Genomic DNA, 17,562 nt, shown 5'->3' with positions numbered 1-17,562 from the left:
GGTTCGCACAGCCTATATTCGACACGAAAAGAACCGGCTAGAACAAATATTGTTATTTGGTGAACCGACAAATATTCTGTTCTGCATTCTACTTGAGTTTTCTCCATATAAAAATTCACAGAAAAAAAACTAGGAAAACGGAAAATGTGTCGGCTTTCAAAATTCATTGGTATCATTGGTATACTCTCTGTCTCTGACAATATGTATCCATTAATATAAATTATGTAAATAACGAAACGAAAAAGAATGAGAAAATTTTGACAGAGCCGGTTAGACAGCTACCGAAACCAACAAGTGAAACCAAACAAAACGCTTGGTATTTAACACTCTAATTCTACAAAAATGCAGGAGGTTCTTGAGTCAAGAAATATAATTAAAAGCAGAGAAACTCTGTACCGGCTTATGATCAGGTTTGTTGTTAATTACGTTGAATCAGTATCATTAGCGTAGCCGATAAACATAACCGTAAACAAGAATCATTTTTCACACGCGAAATACTGGTGTTGTTGTGAAGCTTATACGTTTCAGCTTCTATTAAGTTATTCGCACTCACATTCATTTGATTTTTGTCGGCTTGTCAGACTGATGCCTCTATTAAATTTGTCTATTTTTCCTGGTCATTATTTTCGTCATTTTTTAGTCAGCTGTTTTACGATTCGCATCACAATTTGGCCGTAGAGCTGTCAAATATAATACGAGCCGATCCGCCATGTCCACCCAGCGACAAATTGCTGCATCTCACAATTGATGCTCTCCAAAATGAAATGCCCAAAGAGAATCTAAACTACAATGAATCATTCGCCGGCATCGACCTGGAATACGAAACGGAAGGTTCATGTTTAGCACCTGAACCGTCATCCTATGAAACCGCCTACGTTACCTCACACAAGCAGGCTTGTCGTTCCGGGGCTTTCAGTCACGATGGTCAGCTCGTGGCGACTGGAAGTGTTGACGCTAGTATCAAAGTGAGTAAAATTAAAGCGAAAAATTCGGCGACACGTTACGATGATACGATTTCTTGACAATAGATCTTGGATGTGGACAGAATGTTGGCTAAATCGGCTCCGGAAGACATGGACCCATCCCGAATTGGTGATCAGCAAGGACATCCAGTTATTCGTACGCTGTACGATCATACAGAAGAGGTTGCTTACTTGGAATTCCATCCGAAGGAACAAATTTTAGCTTCGGCATCGCGTGATTGTACCGTCAAATTGTTCGACATATCCAAGGCATCAGTGAAGAAAGCACACAAAGTGTTCACGGTATTATGATTAAAATCCATCGTAAAAGTAAACGTAAATTGATCGATGCAATTAAATAGGATGTCGTTGGTGTTCGATGCCTATCGTTCCATCCGACCGGTGACTACATGATTGTTGGCACCGATCACGAAGTATTGCGAGTCTATGATATCAACACTTCACAGTGCTTTGTGAGCGCGATTGCATCCCAGCAACACACTTCCAGCGTGACTTGTGTCAAGTATGCACTAACTGCTAAAATGTACGCTAGTGGAAGTTTGGATGGATCAATAAAGTTGTGGGACGTGGTCAGTGGTCGATGTATCAACACCTTTTCCCAAGCTCATGAAGGCGCTGAAGTCTGTTCAGTTACATTTTCTAAAAACGGAAAAGTGAGTAAAACCTATTGATCAGCAGCTAGAACAACCTATAAAACTAAAACAATCATTTCAGTACCTCCTTTCCTCTGGTAAAGATTCGCTCGTCAAGCTCTGGGAATTAAGTACCAGCCGATGTCTTATTGCATACACTGGAGCCGGTACAACCGGCAAACAAGAACACAACACTCAAGCGGTTTTCAATCATACCGAAGACTACATTCTTTTCCCCGACGAAGCTACAACGTCACTTTGCTCATGGAACTCTCGGAACGCATCTCGATTACATTTGATGTCATTGGGCCATAATGGTCCCATACGATTTATCATTCATTCGCCCACTCATCCAGCATTCCTGACGTGTTCGGACGATTTTCGAGCTCGCTTTTGGTTCAGGCGAACGAATGCACCATAATGGGAGTTGCTTTTAATGAACTTTATAAATTCACGAAATATAAAGATAAAATGACAAAATGAAGCACACCATTCAATTACGCAGAATAAACTGGGTCTTAGTCCTCTCTTTACATACTCTTCTCTTGGAGAAAAGTCATTTTAGATAGCTAGACATTCAGTTTATTCAAACTTCCGAAAGGGACAGAAATTGGACGGAGATGTACTACCTAAGCGACCAGATTTTACAATTTCACGACGAAGTGCAGTCTCGACAAACACCCCCCTAAAAGATTTGTATATTCGTCTGGGTTGATTTTATTCAAGGTCGCCAATACAAAATTGCGTCCATGGCATGAAGTATAGCACTGCTCCTAGCATTAACAGAGGAAATATTCGTGTGAGTTAAAGCAACACACGCGTACTGTGGTTTTGGTTCAAAATTTGGTGGTTTTTTGACGTGTGGCACACGAGTGGTAATGTTAAGAGCAGTGCTATACATCAAATCAAGGATAGATTACAAACAAAATGAATTAGACGTGCACTTATAGTGCAAACAACCGTACGTAACTTTACAAAAACGAGTTGAACATTTTCGTCGGCTTATTAAGTAACTTTGTGTTTGTTACGTTAGTTACCCAAGAAGAGCGTAAGCTACAGTATTTGCGATGGGTGATGGTGACAATAAGTTCTAAGCTGAAAATTAGTTGAATTTACAAATTTTTTAAAGTCTTAGGCTAGAGGCTATACTCGAACATGTTAATCTTTCACAGCCGGACATCACACCAACAGTTTCACATCGGGTTTTTACTTGCTTTTGGTGTAACAAGTATCAAGATGATAATCCTTCGCAGCCATTACAGTATACGTCATTGAAATGTAGGCATAACTTTGCTACAGCGGTTTTTCAGCTGGTCCACTCATGCAAACGGTTGATAGTTGTTATACTGGTAAAAAAGTTACGCGCGTGGTAGTGGTAAAAGCGTATAAAGAGGTGTGAGTAGTTTCTTTTGTGCGAATATCCCAGCTGAAAAACAGCTGACGCAAAATAATGCGCAATTTTCACTGACGCTCACTGTACTTTTAAGCATGCATTTTGTAGAATAAGACCACACTAGGCCCCATCTTTTGGATGGGTCAGATCCCTTGACTGACTGACTACTTTTCTCAAGAAGATTTTTGTAATCCGAGCAAAAAAAAATCACTCTAAAAGTACATAAAAGTATACCAGGGTATGCGTACCCTACTTTCGATACAAAACACGTATATGAGAAATTCCAGCACTTGATCATATACTGGCTCATACGTATTTTCATTACTTAAGAGGCATCGATGATTTGCTGAAAAGGATACATTTGGGTGATTTTTAAATACTGTCTTTTGATGATATCTTTCCACCAGAATCATTTTTCAAGTATGTACGACCGCAATAACGACCACGAATGTGTTAGCTTTCAACATAAAATAGATTTGGTTGTAGCAGTTTGACCAACCCTGAGAAAACTGTGCAGTTTATGAAAATTTCGGTACACTGGTCACTTTTTTCAGAACTGGTCAAGTGACTACAACCAAATCTACTTTCTGTTGAAAGCTAATACATTCGTGGTCGTGTGTTTTGAAAAAAGGATTCTGATGAAAAGATACCATCAAAAAGGCAGCACGAGATACAGACCCTGGAAAGAGGCGAATTTCTTGCTTACATATTGAATAAAAATGAAACTCGTGTGATTACGGCCCTCGCTTCGCTCTGGCCGCAAAGTTCACACTCGTCCAAACTTTAATTTTTTTCTTATCATCGATATTACACACACAAAATTTTTGAACGAATCCTTGAATATTACTCCAGTATATTCCATTAACGAGCTTAACCCAAAAATGTCTTTCTTAGTGGGATAATTGTCATTTGTGGACCATTAAGAATTACTCAACTAATAACACGATAATATCACGGGACGATACAAAAATTCTTTTAGGAATATCTCTGAGTTCCCCCGACTGTCATAGCCCAACTTTGAACTTATCATCGGGAATGGAATTCCCCGTTGAATAAAAAAAGTTTTTGAAATCCGTTGAGGATTACGTCAAGCTATCGTGTTATCTAGGAACGAGACAAAAATTCTTTTGGGAATATCTCTAAGATCACCAGCCCGTTACGACCCATCTTCGAACGTAGCCTTCGTAATTTTATTCCCTGTCGATTAAAAAAAAGTTTTTGGAAATCCGTTGAGGATTACGTCAAGTTATCGTGTTATTAAGGAACGAGACAAAAATTCTTTTGGGAATATCTCTAAGATCACCAGCCCGTTACGACCCATCTTCAAACTTAGCCTCAGCAATTTAATTCCTCGTCGATTAAAAAAAAGTTTTTGGAAATTCGTCGAAAACTACTCGAGTTATCGTGGAATCAAGCGACCAGACAAAAATTCTCTTGAGAATATCACTAAGATCACCGTCCGTTATAACCCATCTTCGAACTTAACCTGAGGAATTTAATTCCTCGTCGATTAAAAAAAAGTTTTTGGAAATCCATCGAAAACTACTCGAGTTATCGTCGAATCAAGGGACGAGACAAAAATTCTTTTGGAAATATCTGTAAGAACACCCGACCGTAATAGCCCATCTTCGAACTTAACCTCATTAATTTAATTCCCCGTCGATTAAAAAAAAGTTTTTGAAAATCCGTTGAAAATTACTCAAGTTATCGTGTTATCAACGAATCATCAAAGTGTGACAAACATTTTCTGTATTTAAGGTTTTTGGTCATACATTCATGCATTTTCAATCATAGTAGTGATCATTGTGTGACAAACATTTTAGGGTGTTTATCATCCGTAAGACCCATGACTTTCAGTCAAGGGAATAAACTAACCAGAGCTAGTTTTTAATAACACTGATGACTGTTCTGCGGTGAATTCTTCTTCTTCCATTCTTCGTTGGTTCGTTCGGGTTTAAAATAAAACCTTAGTCTGCTCGTAACGAAATGGACATCGGTAAAACCGACGATGAATATTTTTACTCATTCGTTTGTATATACTCATTGCACTCTACATTACGATGCGTATCCACACATAAGTGTTGTAATTTAATTTTAGTTTACACTTGATCAGCAGTAGAGGCGTGTATTGAACACTTCGATTGTTCGTCTATCTCTATTTCGATTAGATTATTATTGGCGTCTTGATTTAATTCACGACAGTAGGAAAGAAAATAGAAAGAAATTCGGTTAAGTTCGTTGTAACCGGTGGAAAATAAATTTTCTTTTTGAATGTAAGTTATGATGGTACATAATATTGCGTGTACAGTCGTTGTGAGTGTTATACAATTCATAAAACCTTTCTAATTCGACATTATTTGTCCGAAACTAGTTTTGATCGTACTTTGCTCTTGATAAGTTTTTGTTAATGACTGAATGCGCACAGTCATCAAATATTTGAATAAATTTTCTTTTGATATTCCATCGGCAGCAACCATGTCATCAACTAAAAACATCAACGACAATGCAAACGAACATGGTGCTTTCGTTCGACAAGAATCGAAAATGAGAAACAACATCAGCAAAAACGGTCCATACCCTCCAGAAGCCAACCGTTATCATCTGTACGTTAACTACATCTGCCCTTGGGCTCATCGTACACTAATCGTACGGAATTTGAAAGGTCTTCAATCGGTGATTAGCGTGTCTGTACTACACTGGTGTTTGGATAATGACGGATGGACGTTTAAGAATGAAGACGGCTGCACGCCGGATCATATCAACAACTTTACATTTTTGAGGGAGCTCTATTTCCAGACCGATCCAAATTATTCGGACCGATTCACTGTACCCGTTCTGTATGACAAAAAGACGAAAACAATTGTGAACAACGAGAGCTCTGAAATTGTTCGCTTTCTCAACAGTGAGTTTAACGAATTCGCTAACATTCCGGAACTGGACCTCTACCCAGCGGCATTGCGGCCAAGAATCGACGAACTGAATCAGATCATTTACGATGGGATCAATAACGGTGTGTACAAAACGGGATTTGCTACCGCACAGGCAGTGTACGAGGAAAATGCCAGACTGGTCTATGAAACTCTGCTGAAGGTAGAGGCAATCCTGGGCGAAAATAAATTTTTATGTGGAGACGTTATGACGGAAGCGGACGTGCGACTATTTCCGAGCGCTATACGATTCGATCCGGTGTACTACAGTCACTTTAAATGTAACTTGATTGCTGTGAGAGAGCTGCCTAACCTTTGTCGCTGGACGAAGATGATGTACGAGATGCCATTGATTAAAGAGACTGTTAAGATGGACCATATAAAGAAGGGGTATTACAAGTCACCGTCAAAGCTTAATCCGACCGGCATCGTTCCATTGTATAATGGGCCTTTTGTTAACTAAGGCAAAAGATTTTTATTTTTTATATTGAAAGATTAAATAGAATTTGATCAGTTTGTGTAGCTTGAGTCACCAGAGTTATCGTTGAATCTATTACTTCTTTTGATTCAAGTTCAATATTGAAACAAAATCTTTTACTTCGTTAGTTTAACCATCAATTTTACGATAAATGACTGTGTTAGCCGGCGTTGAATATTGTCGTCGCTGTCGATAACAGATGAGATGCGTTTACGATATTCTTACAATTTATTTTCTATATAAAATATATTATCACAAAAACTTTATTTGTAATTTTTATTATTGTTTTTCCATTTCTTTCTTTTGTTGTTTCTCTCCCTCATAATCATTGAATATTTGTCCTGTCCTTGCCATAATCTCATTTCCATGCAGTATTACGTTTCGATTAATCGGTACGGTTTTCCATTAATTTCATTTGTCCGATTCTCAATCGGTATTCCTAGCCAACGGATCATCTCTATCAATTGGAGGTGGCGATGTCATGACCTCTACATTTTTGCTCGGACCTTGGGTGAGGTAACCGGCTGTTGGATTTACGCCTGTTCAAGAAACGAGAGACAAAATTGTTACAGATACGACGTCTTAATCAACTAATATGGATGAATTTACCGGTTAAATATCCTCGAACATTTGAATCGGTTATGAACAGATCGTGCTTCTGATCTCGATACTCGGCCCAAATGGGATTCGAATTAAGAATATGCGACACTTGATCGCCGAAATTCAAATTGTGTGTCATGGCTTTCAATGCTGATACAATTTGTGCCTTAACCTGTTGATATGAATTGGACAAGCGTATTTTAGAGGCGAATGAAAATGAATTGCTGTGAAAGAGGAGAACTCACCATCGATGGATTATCGGCAAATTCCATTCTGCTGTTCAGTAAATTCAGCAAGTATGCAATGAGATTGCATTCCAACGATTGACGTATCAATGAGTCCTGGAAATGAAAAATCAGTTTCGTTAAAAACGGACTCACACACAAACTATTCAATCCATGCAGGGCAGGACTGGTTCGACTCAAACAACTCATTTGCAAAAGATCCAAAAATCAAAAATTTTTAAAAAATCCAGAATTGACAATATGGTCAATCCGGACCCCAATCCTCACAATCGTTTGACTGATCTTTCTTATGATTTCAGTCAACATTGAAAAAGAAAACGGAAAAGTCAACTGTTCACTTACATGCTGGCACTTGAATAGTCGGCTCAAGGTTTCACACGAGGTAGCGGTCAGTTCTTTGTTATTTTCCATGCATTTCTTCAGCGAGTTTATGCATTCCGTTTGAGCGATAGCGGCGACACAAATTTCGGACAGAGATAATTGGTTTAATACTCGTAAGGCACTCTTTGGTTGAACAGAAAGTTGTCGGAAAAACTTTGGGATGTGTCCCAGAACTGGTACTGCATCGGCTAAATTCGGCTGAGCATTCAGTAGGGATACTAAGGCTGTCGTTGATGTATCCAATACGTCTTTCTGTAAATCATTGAGATCATCGAGTTAAAGGCTGCGACTTGACTGGAAAGTAGTCAGTTCTTACCTCGCATCCACTTCGACTGATATTTTCGGCGACAAAGTCCAACAGATCCGATAAGAATTGTTTCGGTTTCCGTAACGTCCATCCAGGATTCGAAATGAACAATTTCAAGTACACTCCAGAGACGACCAATTCGTTGGTGGTAATGTCTTGTATTGTATCCGAATCCTTCCACAGAATTTTCGGATTTTCTTTTTGCGATAAGAAGAACCTGAAAACGGAAACGTGTAGCAAGCGGCTAAGAGCCCACTGCATTTTAACTTACCTCGAAACCGAATCCGTAATTGAATCGATAACTCGATCTCGGGTCTTGTCATTCCAAATTAGCTCCGGATGTTCGTGAGTAGATTCGAACATTTGAACGGATATCGACGGCGACTCTATCATCGCATCCAAAAATACTGTCGGTACAAATTTGCTGACGGATATTCGAACCTTCGGTCCTGTCAATTTGTCAGATGTCATTTTAGCCAGCAGTTCGGCACATTGTTCACGCAGTTGAGGATTTCGTGAATTGACGAACACGTCCAACAAGTAAATAACGGCGCCTGGATGAACAGTTAACGATAAAATGTAGGAATTGGACAGGTGAAAGTGGGGACGTTACCTTTGCTTTGAGCTTCTTTGACCATTTTTTGTACATTTAACAAGCCCGACAATGTTTCCAGCACTCGATCCTGCATTTCTTTCAGTTCGGTATCCCGTAGTGAAACCAGGAAATGTCCCAGTATTTCGCATGCAGCTATTTCGTTGACACATTCCTTATTGCGCGAGACCAGTGACACGATTTCCAGTGCCAAAGACTTGATCTCTCGGTCCTTGAATTCAAATGTTCGTTAAAATGATCTGAGGATTAGGGAACTACTCAACCAACCCTTTCCGACAATTTGGTCGACAAGAAGCCGAACAACATTTCGAAATGTCCGATGCATTGGATTTCTACGTTGGCGTTGGACTTGATCACGGATATCAGCGACTTCAACACCATGACAATGTGTTCGACAGCATTCTCATCCGATTCAAAATTGTACTGAATCGTATCGGACGATGCAGTGCGTTCCAATTGTGTACGAGCCTTCGACCGATTGTACTCATTGAGGACGCCATCAAAGTCGGAGGGTCGTTGTTGCTTCAATCGTTGCGGATGGTTTGCCGCAAGTGTGGGTTGCAGTATTTGTCCGGATGCGATGATATGCTTCCTGTTCGCCTTCATGTTGATGAGATATTGGTAGCCTTGCTTCAAGTATTCGAGCAGATCGATGACGAACGATTTGGCATTTTGAATGGGGAACGTCGGCATCTCGTTGTAAACTGAGAAGAAAAATACATTTTTTTGATTAAGAGCAAGTCCGGCCTGCCGACAATAAAAGCTGCGAACCTCGAATGTAAATGCCACCAATTTGAAGCTCGTCTCTGCAAGAAGAAAATGAAGATTTTCATCGTCAAATTAGCAACAATGATGAGGACATTGGCAACAACTTACTTTTGTGCATCGAATGTGAAGTCTTTGACAATGTTGTGAATGTCGGTTATGTCCTCGTACTGTTCCTTCGAACTCTTCGTTCGCTGATACTCCAGAAAATCCACCAGTTGAGCCCTTGTCCCGTTGTCCCAAATCAAATACGGATTTCGGGTGTTCGAAGTTAACAACTTCAAAACCTGATGAAAATGAACAAAAGTCGTTTATCGTTTGGTTCACCTAACGTACAAATTACACGCTTCACTCACCTCATTTTCACCATCCAACGCCAATTTGCTGGATATGAATTGCGTCAACAAATTGTCCAAAATTATCTTAACGACAACGTTCTTAGCATTGCCACTGATTGCGAATTTCTTCTTGCTCGCCGTATTCTCCTTTTCGGACGACACATTTTCGCTTTGCTCACTTCCCGACGCGTCACCGTTTTTCTCATTGATATCCACGTACGTCTTGAAACTGGTCTTCTCGTTGTGACTTTGAACTAAATGCATGGAATTCTGAATTAGGTTGGTGGCGTTGGTTGTGTAGCCCGATGCTTGAGGATTCGTTGATTGAAATGGTGCACCTTTTATCAACTTCTGTGAACCCTGTGGTGAATTAGTAGCTGCTGGCTTATTAACCGGGCTTTGTGATTTAATGGCTGAATTTAATGGATCCGTTGGATCGAGCAGTAATTTCATATCATAGCCAGCAAGGGCAACGGTAGCCAGTATCGATAGTTTGGCCAGATTGTTAGCCATTTTCTGAAATCAAAGACCGAACGAATTTCTTTGTGGATCTTGGGTTAAGTGACGGATTGAATTTACTTGTTGATTGGTATTCTCATCGGTAACGACACCGCTTTCATCCAATGTGTAATCGTATTCGAACATGAACAACAACAGTGACCACAAAACACCACATTTCACTAGATTGCATTGAAGTTCGTAATTATTCGCTGCCAAACTAGTCACCAGACTAATGGACAGTGAGTGCTGAAGGAGACAACCAATTAATGAAAAAGGACAAAGATTTAGTCGAACCGTGCAGTGAAACTACGCATGCAAACTAGGTTCCATTGGCGTCTTTTTTCGCACTATTTCCTTCTATTGGGCCCCAGTATTTGCCCGCATAGTTTGACCTTCGAGTCGAATGGATTAGTTTACTCACTTTGAAATAGACAACGCGACACACGTCTGAGATAAGCTGCGGCAATTCAATGATTTTCGCTTTGCAATTTTCAAAGTTACACGCAACTTCGAAGCACTTGGTTATGTTCGAAATGATTTGATAGTGAACTTGAGATGGATTCGAGTCTACGCTCATAATCGACACGCATCGACTGTACGCTTCCAGTAGAACCTGAAAATAATGGTTTTTTGACATGACCTTCAAAGGCACCAGCTGCCATTACTTACCTCAATGCCATTTTCGCGACGTAACTCCTCTGCATTTAATGCTGAACAGTGCACGGTGTGGTAACACAGTTCCGAAGCCGCGGTCAACAATGGCACTGCTTTCGAAAATAATTGTTCGTCCCGGGTCTCCATTTGAATGGTTTTGATGAGTTGAGGATAGCCAGCGTATTTGTATGGACGAAGTTCTGGAATGAGATGGAACATTAGAATTCTCCACTCGTCAGACACACGATGGAAATGCTTACCTTCAGAATACCGATCGAAGAGAATACTTTGGGTGCGTAGTATCAGCACAATGTTGTTAGGATTGGGACCGTCGCTGGAGAACACGGACCGTGAGCAGAGGAACTCGTACGCCAAATTAATTTTAACGAAAATGTCCTGTGCGGACCGTGAAAAGTTGTGAATTTAGTAAATGAAAAATCGAGGAACTGTGCGCGAGAAATATTTACCCTTCCATTGGGATTCTTATCTGGATGATACATCGTTGCCAGTTTGTAGTAAGTCTTCCTAACCAAAGACTCGTCAGGATGCGGATATTTGACCAAATCAATTCCCAAATCTTCATAAGCTTGGGTGACAGTCATTTGTGACGGCTTTTTCTCCACTTCTTTACGCCATGCGTCCAACGTTTGTCTCAGCAACGAAACTGGCTCGGAAATGGGCCAATTAGGGAATTTCGCCGTATCACATAAATGTCGCAAATAGAAGATGTGACAAAACAGTTCGTTTTCTAATTGTGGATAGCTGATCACCGGTATAGCCAAGTATGGATAGCGAGCCATTGTGTGACCACGTAATTTCGGCGTAAAATCGCAAATGTGCGCCGATATTTTCTCGATCAACAATCGCCGCATTTCACTGTTCCAAATCACTTCGGGCGTGTCAAATTCGCCCAAAAATGTTTCCGCAAATTTCTCTGCACTGTGGTTTTCCAAGAAACAGACCATAGCCTCGGGCAGCAACTGCCCTAAAATGCTTCGATGCATTATTTCCGATTGTGTCGTTTCTTCGTTGCGGAACGCTTGCTTCATGTGGGTCATTTTAAGGAACCGTGCGATCGGCAGAATGTTACTGCCGGTGTACATCAGCATGAAGTAGAAAACGCCAGTCATGTAGACTTTTGGCAACTCCGGATTGTCTTCCATTATTTGGCAAAGAAGTGTTGCCACTCGTTCGAGTAGGCCAGGGTCGTGGGTTAGACACACTTGTACGATGTGTGGCAAGCAAATGAACTCGGATATTTTACGGGACAATCTCGGTCCGGGTATTAGTACTGCTTTACCGTCACGAGCACTGAAATGGAAAATTATTTGGTTCAATGGGACTGAATGCATCACATTTTACGTCCGGTCTTACCGGCTCGGGAAAAAGCTGGTGCATTTGATCAAAATATCCAGAACGTGAGATGCCAACTCGGTTTCGTTGTAGATCGGTGTACCTTTGGCCATGAGACACCATTTCAATTGAGGTATTTGTTGTAACGATCTCCATCCATCTAGGCCAACTGCCCAGCATCGAGTCCTTGGAGTTATTGTACCCTTTTTGTACAATTCTTTCAACTGAAACCAACGAAATCATTAGATTGCCACAAAGCGGAGAGAGGCAGTTTATCGAGTTACCTCTGAGAATGTAACCGGACCACATCGCTCCGGTTTTTCATCATTCCTTTCAATGTTGTAATACCAATCTTTGTCTTCGTAGTTATGCATATTGGGACCGGCTTCTATCACATTCGTTTTCGTATTCGGTACGGCTCGACCTCGGTGCAAATGAGCCAAAGTTATCAGGTCAACCAAACAATTGACTGAGTCAATTAATGGACGACAATTCGACTTGTTCAACACTAGGCAACGAACCAAGCCTAATAGAGCGTCACGCAGAGCAGGAGAAAGACACTGTGACAGAGTTGAAGACAATTAAAATTGTGGGGAGAGTTTCATGACAGAGATCGTTATACCCTATCGAGCAGTTGCAAAATGTATGAAGTGTCGCTGAAACATCCAATCTCCTCGTGGTAACGTTTGTACACTTTCGCCAAGGCTTGTAATGAAGTGACCGTCATTTGATCGTCGTTAACTCGATTGCGGCAAAGGACACGACGGTACAATGCATTGAACAGCTCGATCCTGCAAAATGTTTCGTTTTAGTAATTTTGCCTCCCGGTCCCTGAACCGTTCCTTGACTTACGGATCCTTGACTAAATTCTGCGGCCAATCGTCTTTTTCCAGAATGAGACGAATGTAGTAGTCGCCGATCCTAATCTCATCGGCCAGACATTGATAATTCACCTCGAATTCTTCGTAATTCCAGGCGACCAGCATATTACCGGACAAGTCCTTATCGGATGTGAACTGTCGCAGTTCATTTTCCAAACAGGAGCGCAGTTCTTCGCGCGTTTTGTGATTCCATATCAAATTGGGCATGTTGTGGTCTTGCAAGAATTGATAGTAGAACAACGGTAAATTGACGACACCTTCAGTGGTTTTCTTCTTTTGACGTCGATTGCGCAGTACGATCGGACGATTTTTCATTGCCTGGTTGACTTTCTCCTGGCGATCGATCAAATTCATGCCCCAATGTTTGATGCCCTCTAAATGCTTTTCGATCAGGTTTGTTCGATGTCGATTGGAATGTTGAATTGCCAATTTCAAATTATCACGAAAGTTTAACTTATCATCCTCCTGACTCGATTTCGGAACTGGATCCTCAGATTCTAGGAACATGAGCAGGCCGGAGGGCTAGAAAAATTCAGACGAATTAGAGGAAATTTTCCCGGATCATTCTCAATTGCTTACGAATATGCGACGAAGTAGATTCATAGCGTCTTCGTTGTCAGTTATCCACAGTCCCACTAAATGCCTGTGACAAATCAATTCGCTTAGTCGAATCATCAGAATTTCTACACAATCTTACCTGGACAATTGACGATGCGTTGCCATTGTTGGATCATTGGCTGGTGTGTACAGTGCCACCAACAAATGACGACAAAGTGCGGCCTCGTCCAATGCCAATGTTTGCATATCATTTGCCACTTGGCTATCACCTTCCTCGATTAAAGCTCTTAATACTAATCCGGCACCTTTAACTATGGCAAGCGAAGAGTGCTGTAAATCACAAATTTCAATTGAGTTTCCGAAAGGCGATCGTTGTCATGGATGAACACAATACCTGGAATAATTTGAACAGTGAACGTCCACGACTCGCAACCATTTCTAATAAGATATCAAACTGCTTGCCGTCGGTTGTTTCACTGTAAGGAACGCAGAGGGCGAACGTTAGAAAATCCAACATCGCCGACAAAACCAATGCTCCACTGCCTTGAGTCTACACATAAAACAAGCAAACGTTAACAAATGATTCGGAAAAGGAAAGGGCATCGAATGCACTCACAACATGCTTGGTCCACATATCCAACAGTTTTTCCAAAAAGTTTTTCGATGAGATCAACGAGGACTTGTTTAGCTGTTCCTGCTTCAAATCGTAATCAGCATTCATCGAGTGCATCAACGAGTTAATCATGTCAATGGCAGCATATGTTACAGCAAGGTCATTTCTCTGCAATGACATCACCACTTTTTGTCCAATCGTTTCGCGGAACCTTTAAAGTGGAACGGGTCATTCGAGCAACAGTTGCACCGACGTTAAACGACAATGGCTTACCCGGGTAAATTCGTAAATGCGGCAAATCCCACTTTACTTGCTAACAGTCGTCGGAGCGTATGGAATGAAGCCTCTAATTCTAAATTGTTCAACTGCGGAACGGTAGTATCCGTTTCCTTTTGTGTCAGTGCTTGCAGAGCGCCAAGAATTAATTTGTCCTTGTTCTCAGCGAAAAGACTCTGTGTAAATCGAAAGCAAATGTTAGTCAATCTGATGACTCAGAAGTCAGCTGATAGGCCCACATAAAGCTCAATCAGAACTTACATCCTGAGTGACGCTGTAATTCAATCCAGTGTGTGGAATATTTGCGTTAAATCTTTCCATGATCTCGAAACGTTTGATCGGATACTGAAAGTTGTGAATGACCAATTTCAGTAAATTAGCTTCGGTCTCCTCGTCCACTGAGTGGCTCAGTGGTACCACACGTTTGCCACGCGGAGTTCGTGTCACTCGTACGTGAACATCCTGATTCCCACACGAACGGACTGCATCCAACAGGGTGGCAAGCAAAGAATCACTGAAAGTATCGTCCGTTGAATTTATGTTCCTCTTATTTTGGTCAATGAAACACTCACCGGTCATTTGTAATGTACGATCGAACCTGGCCGTTTTTGAATTCGACGCAAAACATTTGAATGTTTTCAAGATCCCGAATCAAGGCGTAAATTTCGATCAGTGGATGAAGAGTGCACACCTGCAGATGGAGTTTTTGTTGTTCGAACAATTAATAAAAGTTCAATGTGTCGTTCACACCATAGGCAACTTACACTGTATGTCTGTGGATCTCTTTCCAAAATCGTAGCATCGGTCAAACACAATATTCGTCGTGTCGGTTCCGGATGACGATGAGTTATTTTCTGAACCGTAAACTCAGACATGGACGTCAGTGATTGATCTTTACTGTAAGGTCACAAAAGTCGATGTTAGTCGCGCAATCGCTTTAGAATAACACAGTCGTTAGACATACCTATACTTTCCGAACCGTTCTCGTTCGACATGATCCAATGTCAATTGACTCTTCAACACTTTAATGTCAACTCCAAGAAATTGCGTAGCACATTGAACAACATTCTGAACGATTTCGTGATGATTCAATGCTTTGAATACGTGCAATCGACTGAATGTACCATAGGCAATCACTATGCCACCTTCATAATCTTCAATGCCTTCAAAGAAGATGGATCACGTCAAGTAACATTGATTTTTCAACAACTGTGGACGGCTTACCAATGACTCCATTTATGTCTTTGTAGTTGTAACTCGCTAACACTGAGTTCGTAGTGGGATCCAATTGATCCACGGAACATGGGGTAACTTCCAACACAGTCGGAAGACTGATACCAGACCAGTGATGTTTGTAGGCTTGGTATTTCTGAAATAGGTTGAGTCATGAACAGATGCACAAGTCGATGAAACCATAATTGAAGTGTTTGATGAGACAAGCTCACTGTGGAATATATTAACCTTAAACCACTTCACCATCTCAACTGACCTGTATGGTTTTCGGCTTGTCAGCGAAATCCTTATAGAACCGCAATATCGACGTAAGAATGTCGTTCCGAAATTCCGACGATAATTTGATGTTGTCCGATTTTCTGTCCTTTTTTACAATCAATGTAAATTCATGCAGCACCTGTACAGAAATGGTAAATGATTTCAACGAACAACACAGACTTCTAACATCAAAGAAATTTTCGTATTGATTTTACCGCCTTGTTCGGCACAACGGCTACGATATCGGAATAACTCCATCGATTTGTGATGTCAAATTTGTCTGGATTATAGGTTGACACACCGATTGAACCAATTGACAAAATTCGCTTGTATTTGCCTTTCCAGGAATGTTTTGTGACCAGAAAACACTCTAGGTCCGCATTATCTTTTAGGGGAACCATTTTTTGTTCGGCTGTTGAGTTTCTAATAATCTGTGAAAACGAATTCGATTTTTCTAAATTGTTCGACATGATAGTTCATCCCACAGATTTGTATATAACCTACAAATCACTTCGTAATAAGTATATAGAAAGTGTTGACTCAACATCATTCTGTCAACATCATATAAACATATCAATGATGTCGATCGCTCAAGAGTGTCAGATATCAAGAACCAATAAAAGCAATTAGAATGATAACATTGAATTCATTGACAAATTTCCTACTTGATTGGACAGATGAAACAAAAAAATTTGCAGAGTTACAATACAACAATGGAACACTGGTGAAATCAACGATCAAAACAAAGAAAATTTCAATTGGATGTTCAGTTGATTATTGAAATTTTGTGTATTCCCACCGAAATAACTCGTTCGTATGACCAGCAACAATCACGAGTGATAAGAAAAAGTATTAAACTGGAAAAATACGTATAAGTAACAAGTAACTCCTGTAAGAAATTATCTTATTTGAGTCAAAGGGGAGTATACAACACATAAAATTAGGCCGTCACTGTATCCACCAAATGATTTATCTGAACACCAAACAACTTACTTCAATCAAAACACATTGTAAACCATAAATAAACACTTGATGCACTTGTTTTACTTGAATTAATTATTTGAATTTGACGATTTACAGTCACAAACAGCAGTGAATTTTTTAAAAACTTTAAGATCTGATGAAAATTTTGTCAACTCTCTACTCGTAATGTTGGTTGGACTGAAAATTCTTTTATTTTGACATTTATCTCAGCCGCATATAGTCTGAAGCAGCGTAGCATTACCAAGTGGTAAAAGAGCAACTCTTTGTGCGGACCAAAGTTCTGAAAGAACAGGTTAAGACCAAAGTTCTGAAAGAACTTTGGTTAAGACAACCATGAAGGCGGGTGACACCAAATTTTATAAACAGATAGTGTGAGAAATCAACTTGAAGAAAATATTTTTCTCGAAAATTCAGAATTTTGTTTTTGTTAAGTTGCATTTTACATATAAACTTCGCACACGGTGTGGTTGAATGGAGTTTAATTAAACATGTCGTCGCAAATTTGATATTTTTGGATATTCTTAGTCTACTTGTGACCCTGAACAACGTTCCACAAAAATTTTTGATTTTTATCCGTGCAGTCAGGAGC

At 40.3% G+C, this 17,562-nt stretch overlaps 3 protein-coding genes and 1 long non-coding RNA gene across 6 annotated transcripts; 2 read left to right on the top strand and 2 right to left on the bottom strand.

Annotated features, from left to right (window-relative positions):
* The first annotated feature begins 241 nt into the window (after window positions 1-241).
* On the top strand, window positions 242-2,099 carry LOC119073862 (cleavage stimulation factor subunit 1). The gene is made up of 5 exons (XM_037179727.1): window positions 242-410; window positions 641-965; window positions 1,029-1,265; window positions 1,325-1,636; window positions 1,698-2,099. The coding sequence occupies exons 1-5, from the start codon at window positions 343-345 to the stop codon at window positions 2,034-2,036; spliced, it is 1,281 nt and encodes a 426-aa protein (XP_037035622.1). The 5' UTR covers window positions 242-342; the 3' UTR covers window positions 2,037-2,099.
* A 993-nt stretch (window positions 2,100-3,092) lies between these two features.
* On the bottom strand, window positions 3,093-4,987 carry LOC119073925. Its single transcript, XR_005087116.1, has 4 exons — window positions 4,884-4,987; window positions 4,184-4,188; window positions 3,939-3,942; window positions 3,093-3,128 (listed from the first exon to the last, which is right to left on the bottom strand). It is a non-coding gene; the product is annotated as an uncharacterized LOC119073925 (long non-coding RNA).
* An 85-nt stretch (window positions 4,988-5,072) lies between these two features.
* LOC119073878 (glutathione S-transferase omega-like 2) lies at window positions 5,073-6,674 on the top strand. 2 transcript variants are annotated; one of them, XM_037179757.1, is made up of 2 exons: window positions 5,073-5,281; window positions 5,479-6,674. In XM_037179757.1, exon 2 carries the CDS (start codon window positions 5,484-5,486, stop codon window positions 6,396-6,398), a length of 915 nt encoding a protein of 304 aa, XP_037035652.1. In that variant the 5' UTR covers window positions 5,073-5,281; window positions 5,479-5,483; the 3' UTR covers window positions 6,399-6,674. The 2 variants fall into 2 exon arrangements, with proteins under 2 accessions (XP_037035652.1, XP_037035653.1); XM_037179758.1 differs by having other exon boundaries at window positions 5,476-6,674.
* LOC119073822 (dnaJ homolog subfamily C member 13) lies at window positions 5,474-17,147 on the bottom strand. 2 transcript variants are annotated; one of them, XM_037179606.1, is made up of 33 exons: window positions 16,983-17,147; window positions 16,205-16,489; window positions 15,988-16,128; window positions 15,723-15,867; window positions 15,463-15,661; window positions 15,263-15,395; window positions 15,071-15,189; window positions 14,760-15,012; window positions 14,496-14,674; window positions 14,226-14,433; window positions 14,004-14,159; window positions 13,749-13,939; window positions 13,631-13,694; window positions 13,023-13,573; window positions 12,793-12,961; window positions 12,455-12,730; window positions 12,192-12,394; window positions 11,285-12,128; window positions 11,078-11,213; window positions 10,833-11,017; window positions 10,585-10,776; window positions 10,242-10,409; window positions 9,681-10,178; window positions 9,436-9,611; window positions 9,331-9,365; window positions 8,827-9,263; window positions 8,560-8,770; window positions 8,218-8,500; window positions 7,956-8,163; window positions 7,601-7,891; window positions 7,259-7,354; window positions 7,023-7,185; window positions 5,474-6,952 (listed from the first exon to the last, which is right to left on the bottom strand). In XM_037179606.1, exons 2-33 carry the CDS (start codon window positions 16,457-16,459, stop codon window positions 6,840-6,842), a joined length of 7,278 nt encoding a protein of 2,425 aa, XP_037035501.1. In that variant the 5' UTR covers window positions 16,460-16,489; window positions 16,983-17,147; the 3' UTR covers window positions 5,474-6,839. The 2 variants fall into 2 exon arrangements, with proteins under 2 accessions (XP_037035501.1, XP_037035503.1); XM_037179608.1 differs by having other exon boundaries at window positions 16,205-16,420.
* Window positions 17,148-17,562: the final 415 nt, after the last annotated feature.

This window comes from Bradysia coprophila, unplaced genomic scaffold, assembly GCF_014529535.1.
Source record: "Bradysia coprophila strain Holo2 unplaced genomic scaffold, BU_Bcop_v1 contig_138, whole genome shotgun sequence".
In the NCBI taxonomy this organism is placed as follows: Eukaryota; Metazoa; Arthropoda; class Insecta; order Diptera; family Sciaridae; genus Bradysia; species Bradysia coprophila.
This window is presented reverse-complemented; position numbering and strand designations above follow the sequence as displayed.

What these genes read in the sequence shown, in the direction of transcription:
- LOC119073862 (XM_037179727.1), top strand. Translation starts at nt 343, where the DNA reads ATGCAGGAGGTTCTTGAGTCAAGAAATATAATTAAAAGCAGAGAAACT. An exon ending in GTGTTGACGCTAGTATCAAA is followed by an intron (nt 966 to 1,028) that starts GTGAGTAAAATT and finishes TCTTGACAATAG; the next exon opens with ATCTTGGATGTGGACAGAAT. An exon ending in CATTTTCTAAAAACGGAAAA is followed by an intron (nt 1,637 to 1,697) that starts GTGAGTAAAACC and finishes CAATCATTTCAG; the next exon opens with TACCTCCTTTCCTCTGGTAA.
- LOC119073878 (XM_037179757.1), top strand. Translation starts at nt 5,484, where the DNA reads ATGTCATCAACTAAAAACATCAACGACAATGCAAACGAACATGGTGCT.
- LOC119073822 (XM_037179606.1), bottom strand. Translation starts at nt 16,459, where the DNA reads ATGTCGAACAATTTAGAAAAATCGAATTCGTTTTCACAGATTATTAGA. An exon ending in GAGATCCACAGACATACAGT is followed by an intron (nt 15,190 to 15,262) that starts GTAAGTTGCCTA and finishes CTCCATCTGCAG; the next exon opens with GTGTGCACTCTTCATCCACT. An exon ending in ATCTACTTCGTCGCATATTC is followed by an intron (nt 13,574 to 13,630) that starts GTAAGCAATTGA and finishes GAATTTTTCTAG; the next exon opens with CCCTCCGGCCTGCTCATGTT.